Consider the following 22,608-nt stretch of genomic DNA (forward strand, 5'->3'; position numbering starts at 1 on the left):
AGACGGGCCCAGAGGGTACGCAAAGTGATACTTGGTGGTACGCCAAGTTTCCCTAATATAATATAACAGATTACCTACAGATCTGTGTAATAACATATTTAGCATAATCTACGTAATATCAGTGAAGACGACCTAAAATAGCTTATACTCGTATTTTAAAAAGGTATTAAAGATTTGTTGCATTTAACAATTGAAGCCCTCGAGGGCGTATAGTGGTAACCCTCATAATCACGTATCTGAGGTAACTGAGTTTGAATGTTCGAAAAAGTCCTAAAATCGTATGAATAGTTGAAAAAATTTCAAATACCAATATCAAATATTTTTTTACATTTTTAAAAATTATGAAATTTGGAAAATATACGTCATAAATTTCTTAAAGATTACAGATAATAATATTTATTTATTTACGCTTGTTAAGAAATGCTACGTTTATAGAAGTAATAGTATCTTATATAAAAACAAAACAGATTTTATAACAGACACAAAAGATATGTGGATAAACATGTGGACGAAAAAGTTTTTTAATTTTTTAAATAATAGCGAAGTTGCGGCCGAAGTATTCATCTGTAAAACGTGAACGTCGAACGTCGAGCGCCGCTTCTTGGTGAACGTCGAACGTCGAGCGCCGCTTACAAGAAGTGGCGCTCGACGTTCGACGTTCACGTTTTACAGATGAATACTTCGGCCGCAACTTCGCTATTATTTAAAAAATTAAAAAACTTTTTCGTCCACATGTTTATCCACATATCTTTTGTGTCTGTTATAAAATCTGTTTTGTTTTTATATAAGATACTATTACTTCTATAAACGTAGCATTTCTTAACAAGCGTAAATAAATAAATATTATTATCTGTAATCTTTAAGAAATTTATGACGTATATTTTCCAAATTTCATAATTTTTAAAAATGTAAAAAAATATTTGATATTGGTATTTGAAATTTTTTCAACTATTCATACGATTTTAGGACTTTTTCGAACATTCAAACTCAGTTACCTCAGATACGTGATTATGAGGGTTACCACTATACGCCCTCGAGGGCTTCAATTGTTAAATGCAACAAATCTTTAATACCTTTTTAAAATACGAGTATAAGCTATTTTAGGTCGTCTTCACTGATATTACGTAGATTATGCTAAATATGTTATTACACAGATCTGTAGGTAATCTGTTATATTATATTAGGGAAACTTGGCGTACCACCAAGTATCACTTTGCGTACCCTCTGGGCCCGTCTGGGTACGCGTACCACACTTTGGATACCACTGGAATAAGGCAACCACTTTTGCCTTTTATTTATTTATTTTTTGAACAAATTAAATACGTATTGTAAAATATTTCTTTATTAATAAAAAGCAATCTTAAAAATTTCATTTTCTGTTATTAAAACTAACATTATTTTATCAGGGGTAGGAACCACTAAGGCCCTTAAGTTGTCTTAGAGCCCTGGGAAAAATCTCCAGCTCCTACCTCTTGACAGTCCTGTATACAGCGTTGCCCGCAGATTATAAAAAAAGGGCATCTATATATATATATATATATACAGATATTCCTTGATTAACGCAGTTATCCCGAAGGTCAGTTAGTAGCGATCATTTTCCTGATGGTCACTTTGTAAGTGTTCTGAAGACCAGTGGCCGTGGTCAGTTGTCCTGATCGGCTTAAACTTATAGCAGAAAGAACTAATTAAATTAACTGTTTAGAAATTAGAACAACTTTTAATCACTTAAGCTCATTTTATATTCGACAAAACAAGATGACCCACTAGTGGCCAAGCGGTTCCGTTCCCTGAACACTGGGAGTTCGGTCGTTGGTTCGAGCTTCGCCAGGACGTGGAGTTTTCCGGGTTTTATCCACATCCGTAACGCCTGAATAGGGGCCAGTTACCCTTAAAAAGATTTACCGGAAGGTACTGTATTTCCCCTAGGCAGATTGCCCAAGTGTTGCTTAACTAAACAAACAAAGAAAACATTTGAGTTGAGAATTGTTTGTCCAAAGTAACCTGCATTTAATCTGAAGAAAATACCATGTAAATTGGTGAAATATAAGCATTAATATCCCGGATTAATTTATTATTCCAGCAATTATTTTTTGAACAAAACAAAATTTGTAAGTTACAATGGCATCGAGGATTGACTTGTTTCATAAATATTTTTATATTTTTAAAGTTAACTTACTACAAACAATTGTTGCACACGAAATTTCTGAAATCTGCCTGACTTTTCGGTTCAGTTTTTACGATTCCATACACTGTCTGTTAGACTTATCTGGGCCAGGTTTGCCCGAAAGAGTATGATCATCCAACGTCCTTAATTCTCCTGAAGCATTAAGTAAAGTCTTTACTTCAAATTTGGCAGCTTTTTTATCTGGTTTTTTGGCTTAATTAAAACGGTTTCTTAGTAAAACTATACTTTTCATGGATGGTTTGTCAGACTTAGTGACAAATGTTTGCACGTAATTACTGGAATACGTTAAATGAAGCGCAGTTAGAAAGTCTTCGGGGACTTAATAGAAAGTACTGTACGTAGAACTCTTTAACTTATTTTAGAATATCATTATAAAAAGCACGTTAACCTTGGATGGACCAGTTTTTACCTCAAACACTTCATTGACCTACTCTCATTAAAATATCTCAATTTCTTATTTAGATTTTATGAATATTTTATCGGAGATTTGTAAATTTACAACTGATTTTAAACATTAAGTAAATTTACAAGTCTCTTGTCCGAATTGGACCCTGAAAAATTCTCATAAGCGGTCTGAATTTATTATAATGAGACTCCTCATATCTGACTGTCCTATTGCCCTGTGAAAGATAGTGACCAAAAGGTAATGGATAAAGAAAGTTAGTTATATATAATTTAAAATATTTATTGAATTTTTGAGTGATTTAATTATTCATTTTTTTAATAAAACGTTCGAAAAACTGAATTTGTTACGCTTGTTTCTTTAGCTATATATAACCTATCGATATATAGTAAATTATGGACTGAGATGTGTGTTTTTTTTCTTATTTTTAATAAACTGCTCTATATATTTATAACCGTTTAATTGTTTAATATATTGCATTTTATTTTTAGACTGATTTTACGAAGGAGAAATTATTTAATTACATAAAATTATCATGCTTGATGAATTTAACAATAATACAAGTAGCCCGAATTCAAATTTTATACACTTTTATTAATTTAATAATATATTCCATTATGTTCATTTCCGTTGTTAATTGTTATTTGAAATTTAATCGCATTTCAAACAATTTAAACAAAGGGTAATGTATAAAGGAAATATGCTATTAAAATACAGTATAATTTTAAAGAAATAGAATTAGAATTACTAAACTGTACTGAAATTGGGCTAAATTTACATATTTTTTTTTATTAAATTCTTTATATTGGAGTAAAGTAGAACCCTTATTAATTGTGGCTCCTCGTTATCCGAGACAAACCAGTAGCCCAGGTGAATAGGCCTACATTACTTTTCTTATACTATAATTTTTAATCCAAAATGACCGTGGCCCCCCGTTTTATTAGGGTTTTCGGTTATCTAAGGATCATCTGTCCACGTTACTTCGGATAATTGGGGGTTCTACTGTATTGTATATTATAAATAAAACAGAATTAATAAAAATAAATTACAAAATAAAAATAAATTACATCACATAACACTTTAACTCTTTTGTCAAATAGTAATTTAAATACTGAATCAAAACTTTCCAAAATTCCATACGGTAGAGAGTTTAGCATGGAAGAAATTGCACGAATATGGAAATTAAAAGGCTGTAGTGTCACATGGAAATTGCTGTTTTAATGAACAGATCTTCTACTGGAATTTATAAAATTTTGGAAAAATCATCAGCAATACCTTCTAAATATCGATGAGGAAGGCCCAAAGTCATATATCAAAGGGATGATAATTGAATCCTAAAAAATAATTACCTTTTGGAGAAGAAATTGAAGACCTGATTGGATTTTCCAACAGGACAACGCCAGTATTCGTTGTTCCTGCTCAACAACTAAATGGTTCGAAGATCATAATATTAATCCTATTGAGAACTTGTATTAATCAGTTAGTACTGTATTTAATATGTTAGCAATTTTACTCGTACTACTAGTGAATATTGTTGATTTTTTAATGTGTTTTCACAAATCCTGCACTCATCAGATTTTTAAAAAGGAGTAAAATTCTAAAATTTATCTATTACCCTTTATGTTCTCCGAATACAGCACATATGTCATTAATTTTCAAATTTTTAGGAGAAAAGGCAACAAATAATAAATTCTTAGAAGAAAAGAAAGTAAAAACAACGAAGAAAACATTATTCAGATTGCTTTTTGTCTATTAACTTATTTCCCATGTTTCGTGATTGCGCACTTTTCCTATAGACGGACTTGTCAAACTGGACAGCCAAGGGACAGAATGACCTTCAGAAACAATTTTCTTCTACGTATTTATTATGATATGCATTTCAGACCTAACAGGTTCCTCGTCAGTTATGATATACAGTAGACCCTACTATAACACTGTAGATAATTCCGTGTTGTACGAGTCATTTAGATTTTACAAATACGTGTGCCAGGCTGTGAACGGCTCACATATTTGTAAAATCTAAGTGACTCGTACAACATGTAATTCATATAAGACGGAATTATCTACAGTGTTATAGGGGAGGTCTACTGTATAGATCTCTTTGTGGATTTCTAGGTATGTGCACATACATTATTTGTTTTATAGTAAAAACTTCTCAACATATGCACTCGTACGCGACAAAATTTACTAAAAGGGTACATTTTATCATGGACACACAAATTTGGAAAGAAAATTCTGTACTATTCGATATAAAAACATGGAATTTGATAAATCCATAATGCATCACGCTTTTAGCTGTTGAGGAAGTTTTTACTATAAAACTAATAATGTATGTGCATATACTTAGAGATCTATGTATCATAACTGAGGAGGAACCTGTTAGGTCTTCATTGTGTCTCAAAGTCATTCTGTCCGTGACTCTCCAGTTTGACAAGTACGTCTATAGGAAAAGTGCGCTAGCACGAAACATAGGAGGAAAAGGTTGCATATATTTGGAATGAGTCTGATTTCCAATATATAAATACTGTAATTTATCTGCTTTTGAAAAAGTCCAATCTGTTACAGATATAATATAATAAATTCAAAGTACATTTATACAAACGTTATATTTAAAACGTTGAAAAGTAAACTAATAAAGAAAAATATACTAAATATTTGAATAATTTTTAACATACAGTCGACCCCCTATAACACTGTTGATTTTTCCGTTTTATATGGATTCCATGCTGTACGAGTCACTTAGATTTTACAAATACGTATGCCGGGCTGTGAACGGCTCACGTATTTGTAAAATCTAAGTGACTCGTACAGCATGGAATCCATATAAAACGGAAAAATCAACAGTGTTATAGGGGGTCGACTGTATGTTAAAAATTATTCAAATATTTAGTATATTTTTCTTTATTAGTTTACTTTTCAACGTTTTAAATATAACGTTTGTATAAATGTACTTTGAATTTATTATATTATATCTGTAACAGATTGGACTTTTTCAAAAGCAGATAAATTACAGTATTTATATATTGGAAATCAGACTCATTCCAAATATATGCAACCTTTTCCTCCTATGTTTCGTGCTAGCGCACTTTCCCTATAGACGGACTTGTCAAACTGGAGAGTCACGGACAGAATGACTTTGAGACACAATGAAGACCTAACAGGTTCCTCCTCAGTTATGATACATAGATCTCTAAGTATATGCACATACATTATTAGTTTTATAGTAAAAACTTCCTCAACAGCTAAAAGCGTGATGCATTATGGATTTATCAAATTCCATGTTTTTATATCGAATAGTACAGAATTTTCTTTCCAAATTTGTGTGTCCATGATAAAATGTACCCTTTTAGTAAATTTTGTCGCGTACGAGTGCATATGTTGAGAAGTTTTTACTATAAAACAAATAATGTATGTGCACATACCTAGAAATCCACAAAGAGATCTATACAGTAGACCTCCCCTATAACACTGTAGATAATTCCGTCTTATATGAATTACATGTTGTACGAGTCACTTAGATTTTACAAATATGTGAGCCGTTCACAGCCTGGCACACGTATTTGTAAAATCTAAATGACTCGTACAACACGGAATTATCTACAGTGTTATAGTAGGGTCTACTGTATATCATAACTGACGAGGAACCTGTTAGGTCTGAAATGCATATCATAATAAATACGTAGAAGAAAATTGTTTCTGAAGGTCATTCTGTCCCTTGGCTGTCCAGTTTGACAAGTCCGTCTATAGGAAAAGTGCGCAATCACGAAACATAGGAAATAAGTTAATAGACAAAAAGCGATCTGAATAATGTTTTCTTCGTTGTTTTTACTTTCTTTTCTTCTAAGAATTTATTATTTGTTGCCTTTTCTCCTAAAAATTTGAAAATTAATGACATATGTGCTGTATTCGGAGAACATAAAGGGTAATAGATAAATTTTAGAATTTTACTCCTTTTTAAAAATCTGATGAGTGCAGGATTTGTGAAAACACATTAAAAAATCAACAATATTCACTAGTAGTACGAGTAAAATTGCTAACATATTAAATACAGTACTAACTGATTAATACAAGTTCTCAATAGGATTAATATTATGATCTTCGAACCATTTAGTTGTTGAGCAGGAACAACGAATACTGGCGTTGTCCTGTTGGAAAATCCAATCAGGTCTTCAATTTCTTCTCCAAAAGGTAATTATTTTTTAGGATTCAATTATCATCCCTTTGATATATGACTTTGGGCCTTCCTCATCGATATTTAGAAGGTATTGCTGATGATTTTTCCAAAATTTTATAAATTCCAGTAGAAGATCTGTTCATTAAAACAGCAATTTCCATGTGACACTACAGCCTTTTAATTTCCATATTCGTGCAATTTCTTCCATGCTAAACTCTCTACCGTATGGAATTTTGGAAAGTTTTGATTCAGTATTTAAATTACTATTTGACAAAAGAGTTAAAGTGTTATGTGATGTAATTTATTTTTATTAATTCTGTTTTATTTATAATATACAATACAGTAGAACCCCAATTATCCGAAGTAACGTGGACAGATGATCCTTAGATAACCGAAAACCCTAATAAAACGGGGGGCCACGGTCATTTTGGATTAAAAATTATAGTATAAGAAAAGTAATGTAGGCCTATTCACCTGGGCTACTGGTTTGTCTCGGATAACGAGGAGCCACAATTAATAAGGGTTCTACTTTACTCCAATATAAAGAATTTAATAAAAAAAAATATGTAAATTTAGCCCAATTTCAGTACAGTTTAGTAATTCTAATTCTATTTCTTTAAAATTATACTGTATTTTAATAGCATATTTCCTTTATACATTACCCTTTGTTTAAATTGTTTGAAATGCGATTAAATTTCAAATAACAATTAACAACGGAAATGAACAATACTATTCTTTAATTTTCCGTTTCCTAGAATAAAAATCTGACCTTCAGTTAAAACACGTTAGATTAAGATAAAAGACAATTTGTGATAACAGTCGACCCCCCTATAACACTGTTGATTATTCCGTTTTATATGAATTCCATGTTGTACGAGTCACTTAGATATTACAAATACGTGTGCCNTTCGGGCTACTTGTATTATTGTTAAATTCATCAAGCATGATAATTTTATGTAATTAAATAATTTCTCCTTCGTAAAATCAGTCTAAAAATAAAATGCAATATATTAAACAATTAAACGGTTATAAATATATAGAGCAGTTTATTAAAAATAAGAAAAAAAACACACATCTCAGTCCATAATTTACTATATATCGATAGGTTATATATAGCTAAAGAAACAAGCGTAACAAATTCAGTTTTTCGAACGTTTTATTAAAAAAATGAATAATTAAATCACTCAAAAATTCAATAAATATTTTAAATTATATATAACTAACTTTCTTTATCCATTACCTTTTGGTCACTATCTTTCACAGGGCAATAGGACAGTCAGATATGAGGAGTCTCATTATAATAAATTCAGACCGCTTATGAGAATTTTTCAGGGTCCAATTCGGACAAGAGACTTGTAAATTTACTTAATGTTTAAAATCAGTTGTAAATTTACAAATCTCCGATAAAATATTCATAAAATCTAAATAAGAAATTGAGATATTTTAATGAGAGTAGGTCAATGAAGTGTTTGAGGTAAAAACTGGTCCATCCAAGGTTAACGTGCTTTTTATAATGATATTCTAAAATAAGTTAAAGAGTTCTACGTACAGTACTTTCTATTAAGTCCCCGAAGACTTTCTAACTGCGCTTCATTTAACGTATTCCAGTAATTACGTGCAAACATTTGTCACTAAGTCTGACAAACCATCCATGAAAAGTATAGTTTTACTAAGAAACCGTTTTAATTAAGCCAAAAAACCAGATAAAAAAGCTGCCAAATTTGAAGTAAAGACTTTACTTAATGCTTCAGGAGAATTAAGGACGTTGGATGATCATACTCTTTCGGGCAAACCTGGCCCAGATAAGTCTAACAGACAGTGTATGGAATCGTAAAAACTGAACCGAAAAGTCAGGCAGATTTCAGAAATTTCGTGTGCAACAATTGTTTGTAGTAAGTTAACTTTAAAAATATAAAAATATTTATGAAACAAGTCAATCCTCGATGCCATTGTAACTTACAAATTTTGTTTTGTTCAAAAAATAATTGCTGGAATAATAAATTAATCCGGGATATTAATGCTTATATTTCACCAATTTACATGGTATTTTCTTCAGATTAAATGCAGGTTACTTTGGACAAACAATTCTCAACTCAAATGTTTTCTTTGTTTGTTTAGTTAAGCAACACTTGGGCAATCTGCCTAGGGGAAATACAGTACCTTCCGGTAAATCTTTTTAAGGGTAACTGGCCCCTATTCAGGCGTTACGGATGTGGATAAAACCCGGAAAACTCCACGTCCTGGCGAAGCGCGAACCAACGACCGAACTCCCAGTGTTCAGGGAACGGAACCGCTTGGCCACTAGTGGGTCATCTTGTTTTGTCGAATATAAAATGAGCTTAAGTGATTAAAAGTTGTTCTAATTTCTAAACAGTTAATTTAATTAGTTCTTTCTGCTATAAGTTTAAGCCGATCAGGACAACTGACCACGGCCACTGGTCTTCAGAACACTTACAAAGTGACCATCAGGAAAATGATCGCTACTAACTGACCTTCGGGATAACTGCGTTAATCAAGGAATATCTGTATATATATATATATAGATGCCCTTTTTTTATAATCTGCGGGCAACGCTGTATACAGGACTGTCAAGAGGTAGGAGCTGGAGATTTTTCCCAGGGCTCTAAGACAACTTAAGGGCCTTAGTGGTTCCTACCCCTGATAAAATAATGTTAGTTTTAATAACAGAAAATGAAATTTTTAAGATTGCTTTTTATTAATAAAGAAATATTTTACAATACGTATTTAATTTGTTCAAAAAATAAATAAATAAAAGGCAAAAGTGGTTGCCTTATTCCAGTGGTATCCAAAGTGTGGTACGCGTACCCAGACGGGCCCAGAGGGTACGCAAAGTGATACTTGGTGGTACGCCAAGTTTCCCTAATATAATATAACAGATTACCTACAGATCTGTGTAATAACATATTTAGCATAATCTACGTAATATCAGTGAAGACGACCTAAAATAGCTTATACTCGTATTTTAAAAAGGTATTAAAGATTTGTTGCATTTAACAATTGAAGCCCTCGAGGGCGTATAGTGGTAACCCTCATAATCACGTATCTGAGGTAACTGAGTTTGAATGTTCGAAAAAGTCCTAAAATCGTATGAATAGTTGAAAAAATTTCAAATACCAATATCAAATATTTTTTTACATTTTTAAAAATTATGAAATTTGGAAAATATACGTCATAAATTTCTTAAAGATTACAGATAATAATATTTATTTATTTACGCTTGTTAAGAAATGCTACGTTTATAGAAGTAATAGTATCTTATATAAAAACAAAACAGATTTTATAACAGACACAAAAGATATGTGGATAAACATGTGGACGAAAAAGTTTTTTAATTTTTTAAATAATAGCGAAGTTGCGGCCGAAGTATTCATCTGTAAAACGTGAACGTCGAACGTCGAGCGCCACTTCTTGTAAGCGGCGCTCGACGTTCGACGTTCACCAAGAAGCGGCGCTCGACGTTCGACGTTCACGTTTTACAGATGAAAACTTCGGCCGCAACCTCGCTAATATTTTATGTTATTAAAGTTTATTTATTACAGAGTTTTAATTAAATAAAAAATATAAATTAAATTTCTTATTACAAAATATCAAAAATCTCAGAATATAGCGCTAATTACTATTACGCCGGAAGTAGAAAGCACGTAACGGCAGTATTGTGTAATAAGAAAGAGACAATGGATGGAATTTATTAAATTTTTAAAGTTATAATTCATTAGTAATATTTATATACAACATCAACATTCAGGGCCTTCGAGAGACTGTATTGGGCAGGCACCTTTTGCCTCTTAGCTGACCCTTTCTTGTTTTTTTTTTCATAAATGAAATATTTAGAAGTTTTTTTTATTAATAAAAGGCAGCTTTAAAAAGATTTCGTTTTCTGTTAGTAAAAATAACGTTAATTTTTATATGGTTTAGAATCACTAAGGCCCTTAAGTTTTCTACGAGTCCAGGAGCTCTCCTCCTCTCGATGACTTCGTTACTGTTCGAATAGTAAGCTACGAAGGAATAACTTACTGCAAGTAATATAAGCATTTAGTGCAATAACCTCGATGAACTTAAGGAAAAAGGCCCTTCTGTAGCAAATCAGTTCACAAAGATTCGCAATGATGTTCTACTTCGCTCGTTACAAAACGATATCTGATGACGTCAAATTTCTTAAAATAGACAGCTATACCGTATTTTCGGCAACAAAGAACGTGTTTAAGCTTTAACTTAAATGCCAAAATCCAAGTTTATTATGAAAAGTATACTTTTAACAATAATTCATGCGTTATATTTTTCTAAAAATTAATCAAATAAAACATAAAGCTCCCTAAATTACTAATAAATAAATAAAATTTAAAATTACGCTCCTATTTTATAAACTAAATTATACAATATATATACAGTATATTTTTAATACCGGATATATCACATGTTTATAATCTATTTACTAATCATTTTCATCAACGATTAAGTATTTAAATAATAAAAGTTGTCTTTTCTCTAATAAATTTTTGAGGTTTTACTTTACTATTATTTTACACTGTGTACTATTAACAAGTAAGATGTAAACAAGACAAGGTTAAACTTACCTTCCCGCCCATTTGTATATGTGACTACACGTATCCGTAATAGACATGAAGTACTGTACAGTATCACAGTTTGTATTACTGCTTTAGAATCGAACGTGATAAGATAATCAAGACGGAATAAAACAAATATATCTTTTTTTCCTGTATATTACGCTAAATTATATGTTGCCACGTGATAACACTTCTCGTGAAGGAAATGACGTAAACTGTGACGACATTCAGAGAAGATGCGGCATATATCTGATGAGATTCGTTAATAATTACTGAAAATATACATTTAAAATTACCTTCAAACAAAATTTATATATACACTATATTATAAATGCTATCAAATCGACAAGTAAGTGGTTATTTTATGAGATCATCACGTGACTTGACCTTACGTAGGTCATCCCATTCACTAAATACAGAAGCAACAACAGTGCTAAATCACGTGAAACAACGCTAGGGTGCGTTGTTTAACGCGACTTCCGTAACACTTCGACCGGAGGTCATGACCTCTTAATAAAGTTTATTATGACACGCCTTTCATCAGACGTTCAACTAAAATTGCGTTGAATAAAATCCGATTTTAAATCTTTATACACGAAAACATAAATAAATATATTTTAATTTAATATATACTGTATTTATTTAAATAATTATATTTCACGTGTAATCGTTTATATATTACGTAATGGAATTTGTTCTATTTATTTTTAGTTTTTCCTTTGTTCGTATAACGAAATACGAACTTTTGTAATTTATTACATAGAAAAAAAAGGTATTTTTTCTCCGATATTTGTTTTCGTAAAATGTTTAATTTACAAATTTATAACGTAATTTATTTACGAAATTAATAACTTTTGTAAATCGTATATTGTAGTTTTTTTGAAGCGTTTAATGTGGTAATAATAGAATCTCACACACAGAAAAACATAGAATTTTATTAGTATTTAATATACAGAGAAATACAGTCGACTCCCTATAACACTGTTGATAATTCCGTTTATATGAATTCCGTGTTGTAAGAGTCACTTAGATTTTACAATTACGTGTGCCGGGCAGTGAACGGCTCACGTATTTGTAAAATCTAAGTGACTCGTACAACATGGAATTCATATAAAACGGAATTATCAACAGTGTTATAGAGGGTCGACTGTAGTAGACAAAGTTTCTAAATGTTACCCGAAAGAATTCTCTTTTAGGAGTGCCGCAACTGCATGGGGTTGTGAACAGGAACAAATTGCTTCTGATGAGTATAAAAGATTACAATACAAAAAACATGAAAATTTTAGTATGAAAGCTTGTGGCCTTCACTTAAATTCGTCCTGGCCTTACATTGGTGCAACACCGGATGGAATCGTAAATTGCAATTGCTGTGGAGCAGGTTTGATAGAAATTAAGTGCCCATGGTGTAAAAGAGATGAAAATATAGAAGAAAACCCTCCAAACTTTCTAAATAGTGAGTAAATTCATACTAAAGAAAGATCATGTGTACTATTATCAAATTCAAACTCAGCTGTTTATTTGCAATGCCAGTTACTGTGATTTTGTTGTTTGGACAAAAAAGTCCATTTACATTGAACGCATTACACGTGATGTTGTGGGCAAGCATTGTGAAACAAAGTAAGGCCTTTTTTGTGCACTGTATTTTAACAGAGCTAATTGTAAAAAAATTTTCTTTCCAGCCAGCTCTACTCTCACAAAAAGATTCAGAAAATGTATAAATTTTATAGAATAAAATGCTTTATTGTACAGCAAATTATTTAGTTTGATGTAAAAATTTCCACTTTTAAGCAAAAAATGAAAACCCAGAAAGTATTACAGTATTGCATAAATATTTTAATTCATTTGACTAATAATCAAAATTTATTTATTTATTTTACATATTATTGGAACTTCAGTAGGCAAAAGATTTCCACCCCCGAATAACAAATTGTTTAATAATAAATTAAAATCATTAATCAAATGGAACTACACTGATAAATTTATTAGAGCACAACAAATTGTGACAATTTTTTCAATTGTTGTTATAGACTCTTTAATTCTAACTGTAAGAAGTTCAATTGGTAGTGTAGACTGCAAGATTCTGTATTGATTTCGGATGCGGCCAATTACTTTTTCTACATGAATCCTCAGATGTGAAAGTTTTCTGCTCTGCATCACGTCTGTAGTTGAAAGTTGTTTCTTTCCTCTTGTGTATGCTGGAAGTAGAAGTTTTGCACAATAGAAACCTACACTGTCAGCTATGTTAAACCCTCTGTCAGCTAAAACAACATCACCGGGATTGAGATAATTTAAAAAGCCAGAATGCTCAGTTAAATATTGGTCACTAACTCTACCTCCCCATGGTTCCGAAATAAATGATACTGTTCCTTGAGGTGTTACTCCTATTAAAAATTTTATGGTGTTATGATGTTTATATTGTGACCAAGTCTGAGCTCTAGAGATTAATGATGAAGGTCTATCAATAAAAATTTCAAAACAGTCTATTATTACAGCAACATTTTCTCCAAGACAGTTTTTAAACACATTAGGCATTGTTTGCTGTAAAATGTTCCTATCTGGCCAGTGAATTAAATCAGACAAACGAACGTACAAAACATTTGTCCATTTTTCAAGGATTCTTGAAACTGTTGATCGTGAAACATGAAACCTGTATGCAAGATCTTGATGACATAAATTCATTCTGAATCTCATCAAACACATCAAAAATTCCTGAAACTGTGTTAATTTGCTTTTTTCTGAGTGTTGAACAGCAGCAGAACACATGTCAAATACAGCCAGAAGGACATTGAAGTTTATCACTCCTGTAAAAAATTTTGTTTTTTTATCATTTCCTTGAAATGACTGAAGTGAATAATAATCATTTATGGTGGCTGTTGCTTTTAATGTTGCCAGTTCTCTCCGAAGTGCATCACATTCCTGTTCCAAATTATATATCATAGTGGAAGTAAGTTCTGTTTGTAACATTGATGCAACTCCTTTTTTGTTTTCAGTTTGCGTGTAAACAGTACTCTTTCCATTATCGCACAAATCTGAAGCTGATTTTAAATTTACAACACTTTCTGAAACTTCTTCATTGGAAGAAACTTCAGTCTGATGCACTTTTTCACACTGTCTACTTTTTCTTCTTCGCATAGCACGTTCATATCGTTCTTTTCTTGCTCTTGCTTCCTTAGATCTGCTACTTTCTCCCATGTTTATTGTTGGGGCCCAATCTGGAGATTCTAAATCATACAGCTTTGCTGGTTTTCCTTTAAATAAAAAATAGTTTCACAATAAGTTTTGCTTACATACACATATACTTTTGTGTTTACAAGTGGAGAAAAATGGGAAGCAGTGAGACAGCAAAATTTATAACAAGTAACTTTACATGAAAGCATTTCTATCATTAGCCCTTGTAATTCATTCTAATATGTTCTTAAATGGCATAACAGTCTGAGAAAATGTAAATAAATATATTCTTCATAAACATTGCTGTTCTATTTAACTAATTTGTTTTCTTCTGTAATTTGGCTTTAAAACATTAAGTCCAGGTATGAAAGAGATATCAAGGTAAGAAGTTTATCTTTTCATTGCACCTTTTACTTAAGTTTGTTTAAATGTTAAGTAAAATCCTACAGTTTATTTGTAACCTTTAAATTAAAAGATAATTGTGTGTGTCACCATATTCATTCTGAAGAAAACAGTGGATTTTATGGTAAGATTTACCCTCCGAATGAGGGGGTCACCACCCCCCCAAAGGGTAGCCCTCCCCTATACGAATTATAAGGTAATGCAATCTCAATTTATAAAAAATAATACCAAAAACAAGACCAATTATGTACATTTACCTGAAATGAAATGTTTATTGCAAACACGTTTATTATCCGTCACAGAGGAATCGGTAAAGTTTTGCCTGTTAATCCTGACAATCCATTCCGTTCGCCTTTGCCGGGAAAGATCTTCGGTTTTTTTACCTTGATGGTTAATTACCGTAGGAATTCGGAAAAATGACCGATCTTTATGCTTTCCGCGGTTGGAATCGCAACCAAATACTACGCAATGAACCATAATAAATTAAAATTGAAAAAATACGAGTTAGATGACAACCAAACCAACAGCAACCAACATGGCGGGCTCTTCTTAAGCGGAGTCGTGTGACGTCACGTGCACCTCCTCTAGTGCTTTAAGTTGTTCGACTCCAAGTAGATCAATTTTAATGTAGTTCTTATTAGTTATATAAAGCCCCATTTATATTTTATGATTATAAGCATTTAATATAAATATTAAAGTAATTCGATTATTTATATATATATTATATTATTTGTTGTGTTTGCGAGTTAATCCTGAAAAATAAATCGTTGTCGTCAAATCTTAACTCGACGGTTTTCGTGTAGTTTATATATTATTATTCACAGAATAATCTAACAACGAGTTGCGTAACTTTCCCGGCCTTTATACGATTTTATTGTTAAAATAACATTTGTACTGTATTACTAATCAAAATAAATAACTAAATCGTATGTGACGCCATCTATTATGAGATTTTGTTATAAAAAACTTTTGCTATTTTATAATAATTAAAAATATTAAAAGACTTAATTTTGAGGATAGATATGAGTTTTATAAAACACTATAAATGCTAAAAAGTAAAATCTTCATTAAGTCTGGCCCTTCACGAGATATATCACGCGATCATCCTCTATCTCTTCATCCCTTTGACCTTTCACAACCAAAATTTAACAGCATCAATGCCCCTTATATACAAGCTACCGTACCAAATTTCATTTCATCTTCACCCGAGATATTAAGCGAAATAGACGCCCACACACACACGATTTTTTTTGCCTTTTTTTGGATTCGGGAGTCTCAAAACGTGGAGATTTACAAAAAACTCTGAAGGTCTATCAATCAACTTATTGAGAATTAAAAGATGGAAAATAGATTTCACTAATCGCCAGTGGCGTAGCTACAAATTTACATTACAAACATTACAACTTTACTTACATACCGATATTTGTGGGATAAATTTAAAAATTGGTACTTTTCAATGAAGTACAGTATAATTTCTGTACAAGACTTAGTTCTTAAAATCTTTAATTAATATTGTCTTGTGAAAAGTTTGAAGTTCCTTCTACTAAATAATTTGAATTCATTATTAAGATAATTATATATTGATAAAGCAAATACAGTAAAACTTCTCTAACACAAACATCTGTAACTCAAATATAAAGCACACTGTAGGTCTCAATGGAATAGCATAGAGATTTAACATCTCCATCTTGAATTTTTCCAAGTTTTTGTGGTCTCCTGACACCAATTTATGTTGCTTTCAACTTCTGACTCGAATTTTAATATTTGTTCTATTCAGTGATCCCAATTATCGGATTTCCATGAAATTTTCAAACAATTAGTTGTATATATTGTCCAATACCCATTTGCAGACATGTTCCAGTCCAAAGCGAGGTGTCCTCTTGTTTTATCTCAACAAGATTTATATGCAAAAATATTCAGTTCCATTAGTTACATTGAACATTTTGCTGAAAGGCATTATACGGGCTATTTAAAACAAAAACTATCAAATATTCTTTATATAATGCAAGAGAGGAAAAAATACAAATCTATTCAGAATCTGTATTTTTTTTACTCTTGTTCTCTAACTCGAAACATCTGTAACTCAAAGTTTTTTACTATCCCTTGGAGCTTAGAGTTAGAGAAGTTTTACTGTAATTTATTAATATATTTGATTTATGAACATGTTCTAAATAAAATACAGCATGTAGTGTAAATCTTTAAAAAAAAGTTAAACATTTTTAAAATTGTTACAGTGTTTGTTTTAATAATAGAAATTAAAATAATTTTTAAATATAACTCCAATAAATACAGAAGAAAAACATCACATTTATTATTTTTTTTTAAATTCACAAAGGAAGACTGTATACTTTCAGGCATAATTTATAAGAAAATATAGTATACTATATATTACATATAAATCATAGTACAAAATAATGTCATATATAATAAATTATATCATGAAATAATTGTTATTTTTAAAAATAATTAACTTTTCTAAAATTAATTTTTTATATTGAAATTGATAAATATATTTCAATATAAATGATAATTTCTAACATAAAATATGAATTCAAANGGCTATAACAGAAAATAAATATACGATATTCAAATAATTAAAATAACCATTACAAATTTATTATATATTGACATTATATATATATATATAATTAAATACAGTACATTACACTAATAAATATTGTGATTGGAAGGAAGTGTGTGTGAAGGTATCTATCAAAATTCAACAGTTCAAAGGATTGACACACATTTGAATACTATTAATGTAAAATAAAAATTTAGTGAATCCAATGCAAAATTTATTTTAATTATTTTAAGCAACAAACTTGAATAGTTCGGTTTTATTATATCACCAATATATAATTTATATAGTAAAACCTCGTTAAGTCGAAGTTTAAGGAATAAAAACATCCTGAGTTTTGAGTTAGCTTGTTAATTAATACCCAATTTTTTCAATTTTTCAATGGCCATAAATTTTCTATTATTAAGTCATTTCTTACGAAACTGTTCATAAAATGATTACAAAATTAAATACTTGGATTGAATGTCACGCCAACAGTCGTGTTAATTCGAACAGAACATTTAAATTTAAATGTTCTGTTCGAATTCTCTTTTCGATTTTGAATTGCCTGAGGACGACGTACATATTTACGTTGAAAGAGCTTGCAAGATTAAAATATTCCTTTTAATTCTCTTTAACGCCTCCTAATCTGAAGTTTCTAATTGAATTGATTACAAAATTATATACAATTTATGGCACTTTTGAGTTTGTTGTCAAGGCTCCTGCTTGTATCCCAATCAAATGCCAATAACATATTATCAATAAAAGGATGATTACATACAGTTGTAATTACATATTATTGTGTTTGGCATGGAGCTGTAATGTTTGTTTATCTTAATTGTCTATTCACACAGAAGAGAAAATGAAAATTATAGATCTATCAAAGGGTGGAGGGTACACAGGAAAATAGGTTTGAATTAAAAGTACTGACAATTTCGACTTAATGAGACTGTACTATATAGAAAACCTTATAAACTGTGTCTGGTATCTGTGGACAACTTTGAGTTCACAGAGTTTGATTTAGTGAGATTTTACTGCACTACAACTTAAAACAAGATTACTGTATTTCTTGAAATAATCATCCATTTAACCTGTATTGTGAGGTAAACTGCACTAGTTGACTTAAATACTGGTATATAAATAGTGGCATTTGATATTATTGAGTAACTGATTATTGATACAATATTTTCCAATATCAAACTCAAAAAACGAATATTGATTAATATTGTTATCAACATTTGATATTATTGATATCAGAAATTATCTAAATTTACAAAGTTAATTAAGACAATTCAAATACATTAGATTATTTTTTATATATTTATCATGATATTCCAATTTAACTAGCTCTTACATTAGTTTTATGTCTCTTTTAACATCATATTTTACTTCAATAACTGCCCAGTGGACAATTATTACAGGAAATAAAGTACAATACATAATCATTTCTTTCATTAATTTAAAAAGCTAGAGACAAATTTAATAAATTAGGCAAGAATAAGTTACATCAAATATATTTCAATAGTCTTGAAAAACCATTCTTAAACACTGTTAGCAAATTTTATAATTGTTTAACATTAAACAGCTACGTGCTATTTATGAAAAGTGTATTTGTGCTCATAGTTATATTTTAATATTGTAATATACTGCTTTGAAACTATCAAAATTAATGTAAAGCGGTTTATTTTAGCAATTGCTAAGTCTACAATTATTTGATATTAAGATTTGATAATATAAATTCATTTCTAATAAGAAATTTTTATATTTCTATAAAATTATCCAATTTAAAATTTAGCATTTTTTATTTAATATTTACAAATTGCATATAAATTATTAAGAATTATTATTTATAAAACCACAATACTTATAGATATTTGATTAGAATATATTGATAATTGTGCAAAATTATGACAATCTTGATAATTGCATTAAATCCGAAGACAGAGAATGAAAGCCCTAAGTTCTATTATATGATGTGATATTTCTTTTAAAAATACACATTGAAATGCTTTGTTAGTTGGTCTATTTTAATTTGGCATTCAATAGCTTTATATAAAATATAATGTATACTGTTTTTCTTAATTCAATTATTAATCTTTATTAATGAAATAAATTTTTTCAAAGTATAAAAATGATTAACAATTTCGTTATGAAATAACGCTGAATTTTAAAAAGTTAAAATGTATTTATTAATATTATTTAATATATTTTACAATTACATAAAAATTAACTGTTTATTTTTACTTTACTAATTTAAAATTATTAATATTTTTCTAAAATAATTTTGAAATTACTTAGTTTTCTTTTAAAAGTATGAAATATTAAAAATAGTTTAATTTTTCAAATGTTTTTTTAAGACTAAAATTTTTGATTTCTGAAAAAAGTATTTCATCATCAAATATTTTTGTGAAAATGTCATAAAAATTTGAATGAAAATTTTTTCTGGTGTGTCAAACATTTTATTATATTTTTATAGTAAACATTTTACTAATGATATGCACTTCACTTAATTACCAACTTAACAACATGAAAAGGAGATTCTGAAAAAAAAAAAAAAAAAAATGCAGAAAAATCNTATAAAAAAAATGTTTTTCTTCTGAAAATATATAAAATTTTTACAAACCTTTGTAGAGACAATCTAAATAATAATACATGGCTTTGGTTCTTTAAAGGGATTATCGGCTTGGCTTATACCTGTTACCAACACATCTGATTTCTCATGTTCTGTACAATACTTCATTAAACTGAAAATTTACATTTAAGTTAACCATTTAATTAAAAAGATTATAGTATTTTAATATAAATATTTCATCTTTTAAATCCTAGAAAGTTGTAAAATTATCTTTAAATAAATAAAGCATAGAAAAAAAAGACTTAAAATTGAAATGAAAAATTTAATTGATCTATTCTAAATAAGAGGAATCTACATTTAGATTAAAACAAAATGTGTCATTTTAAAGCAAATCAATGTAATTAATTATTTCACATACTAACTAATAGTCAATGACTAATATAGTTAATAAAATTAAATTAAAAATGTAAATTCTGGTATATAAACCAGACATCCATCCAAAGCAAGAAACCAAACCTCAATAAAAAACGACTATTGAATTATGTTCTTCAGTAACATTCCAAATGTTATTGTTATTTCAAATAGAATTGCCAACTATCTGGAATTTTCTGAACTATATGAAATTTCAGTTCATGTTTAAAAATTGTTCAGAAAAATGAAATGAGTTGTACATATTTTTAGTTCATCTTTTTTCCTCGTGAGAAGTTAACAGCCTTAATTGTAATCTGAATTATTTTCATTCCTGCTAAGTTACTTTTTTCAGTTTTCTCTCTTTCTGCTCTGTGAATACTAATAAGGTCTTTTTTCAATCTACAAATTACGAATTCACCCAGCAGGCAACAATAGCAAAGTCAGGGCCCAGTATATCAAGACAGACCAGTCCCTGAAAAATCCCAGGGATTTTTCAGGCCATCCTGCTCTCATATCATCAAAACATGTTCATGTTTGTATATCTTTATTTTGTTCATCACTTTGTACATTGTAATGCATTATAATTTTTCTATTTTAAAGTAACGGGGAATAGGTTCCTGGTTAAAATGTTAATACTTAATGTCCTGTTCCTGAACAGATTATTGACATTAATTAATTTCTAACTCTAACAATTGACCCTTGTACATAAATAAAGCTGTTAGATGGCATAAGACAAAAATGCAGACTGGTGTCCAACAGTCTGACTCGACTTTCTCATAATTCACAGACATACAGGACTTCTGGCTTATCCTAAAGAATAGATGCAATCAATATTTTAAATTTAAATAAATTAAGATTACTATATTTTCATCACGTTCTGTCTCTCCATGTTCTGATGAACTGTTATACTAATCCTTTCTACTACCGTAGTAGATAAAAAGTTATTACCAACAGTTCATTTGTTTGAATGAAAACTAAGAATTGAGTTGAAGTGCTGGAAAGTCAATAATATTATTTCAGTGCTAGCAAGTCAATAATATCAGGCAATCAATATTATTATTAATAGAAGCACATATAGCTTGTGCTTCTATTAATAAATGCTCATTTGGTATATAAAGGCTTATGTTAAAAAAGCCTTTATATATTAAGTGAGCATATATATATATATATGCTCACTTAATATAATATATATTCGTGTTATATATATATAACACGAAATAAATTAAAAAAATAAATTTGAACAAGCAAATTTATAATTAATAGCTTAATAATTTAACTGAAAAAGACACAAGAAATGCAGTATTTAAAAATGACGTAGATGTCACTTTCAGATGAAATTTAAATAATTATTCTTTATTTTGGATAATTTGATTTTACGTACTCTTCACACGCTTGAGAAACATTAATTCTTTGTATGTTAGCTTCTTGTCTCAGCTGGAGAACTTGTTGTTTAATTGCTTGAATTTGTGACATATTCCAATGTATACTTGCTGATAAAAGTTTCGATAGATTAATTAGACCACACCTTTGAGAAGGCAAGCCACTACCAGTGTTGCCGGATCTGAAGGTTAAAAAGTAGCGTGGTTGTGCTCCAAAAGTAGCGGATTGAAACTGTTTGTAGCCCAAACAATAAAAATGAATTATTTTGCAACTATGCACTTTTACTAATGAAATAAGTTTGTAATATATGTATATACATACACAGGGTGTATCAGAATGACGTTTTAAAAATTTGGGGTTTGTAGAGGATGAAATTTTGAACGTTTTGATATAAGGAACCTACAGCCGGAAATGAGATACGTATAAAGTTTCTACTGCACTTTGCACGTTCTATGAGGTCGGTATGCTGAATGAAACAACAGAATACTTATTTATGACAAGTTTTATTGACAAAACAGTAGAGTACAATCAAACTGTACATCGAATCAGTGGCTGCACTACTTTAGAGTAAATGTTCAGTGTGACGACCACCAACTTCGTTACATAATGTGCAACGACGAACCATGTTTTGTCCGACTCTCCGTAAGATGCCACGCTCCCCTCTGATGGTATTAAATGCTGTAAAGATGCGCTCCGTAATCTTATGAACTGTTCCTACAGGTGTTGCGTACACAAGGGACTCACGTTGACTAGCTGTGTGTTTACATCAC

The 22,608-nt window shown here is 30.0% G+C and overlaps 1 protein-coding gene across 1 annotated transcript; it reads right to left on the reverse strand.

Moving 5' to 3' along the window:
* Positions 1-12,512: 12,512 nt before the first annotated feature.
* On the reverse strand, positions 12,513-15,661 carry LOC111632469. Its single transcript, XM_023376887.1, has 2 exons — positions 15,176-15,661; positions 12,513-14,596 (listed from the first exon to the last, which is right to left on the reverse strand). The coding sequence occupies exons 1-2, from the start codon at positions 15,393-15,395 to the stop codon at positions 13,314-13,316; spliced, it is 1,503 nt and encodes a 500-aa protein (XP_023232655.1). The 5' UTR covers positions 15,396-15,661; the 3' UTR covers positions 12,513-13,313.
* Positions 15,662-22,608: the final 6,947 nt, after the last annotated feature.

This window comes from Centruroides sculpturatus, unplaced genomic scaffold (assembly GCF_000671375.1).
Source record: "Centruroides sculpturatus isolate CEXI.00-Female unplaced genomic scaffold, Cexi_2.0 scaffold125, whole genome shotgun sequence".
Taxonomy (NCBI): Eukaryota; Metazoa; Arthropoda; class Arachnida; order Scorpiones; family Buthidae; genus Centruroides; species Centruroides sculpturatus.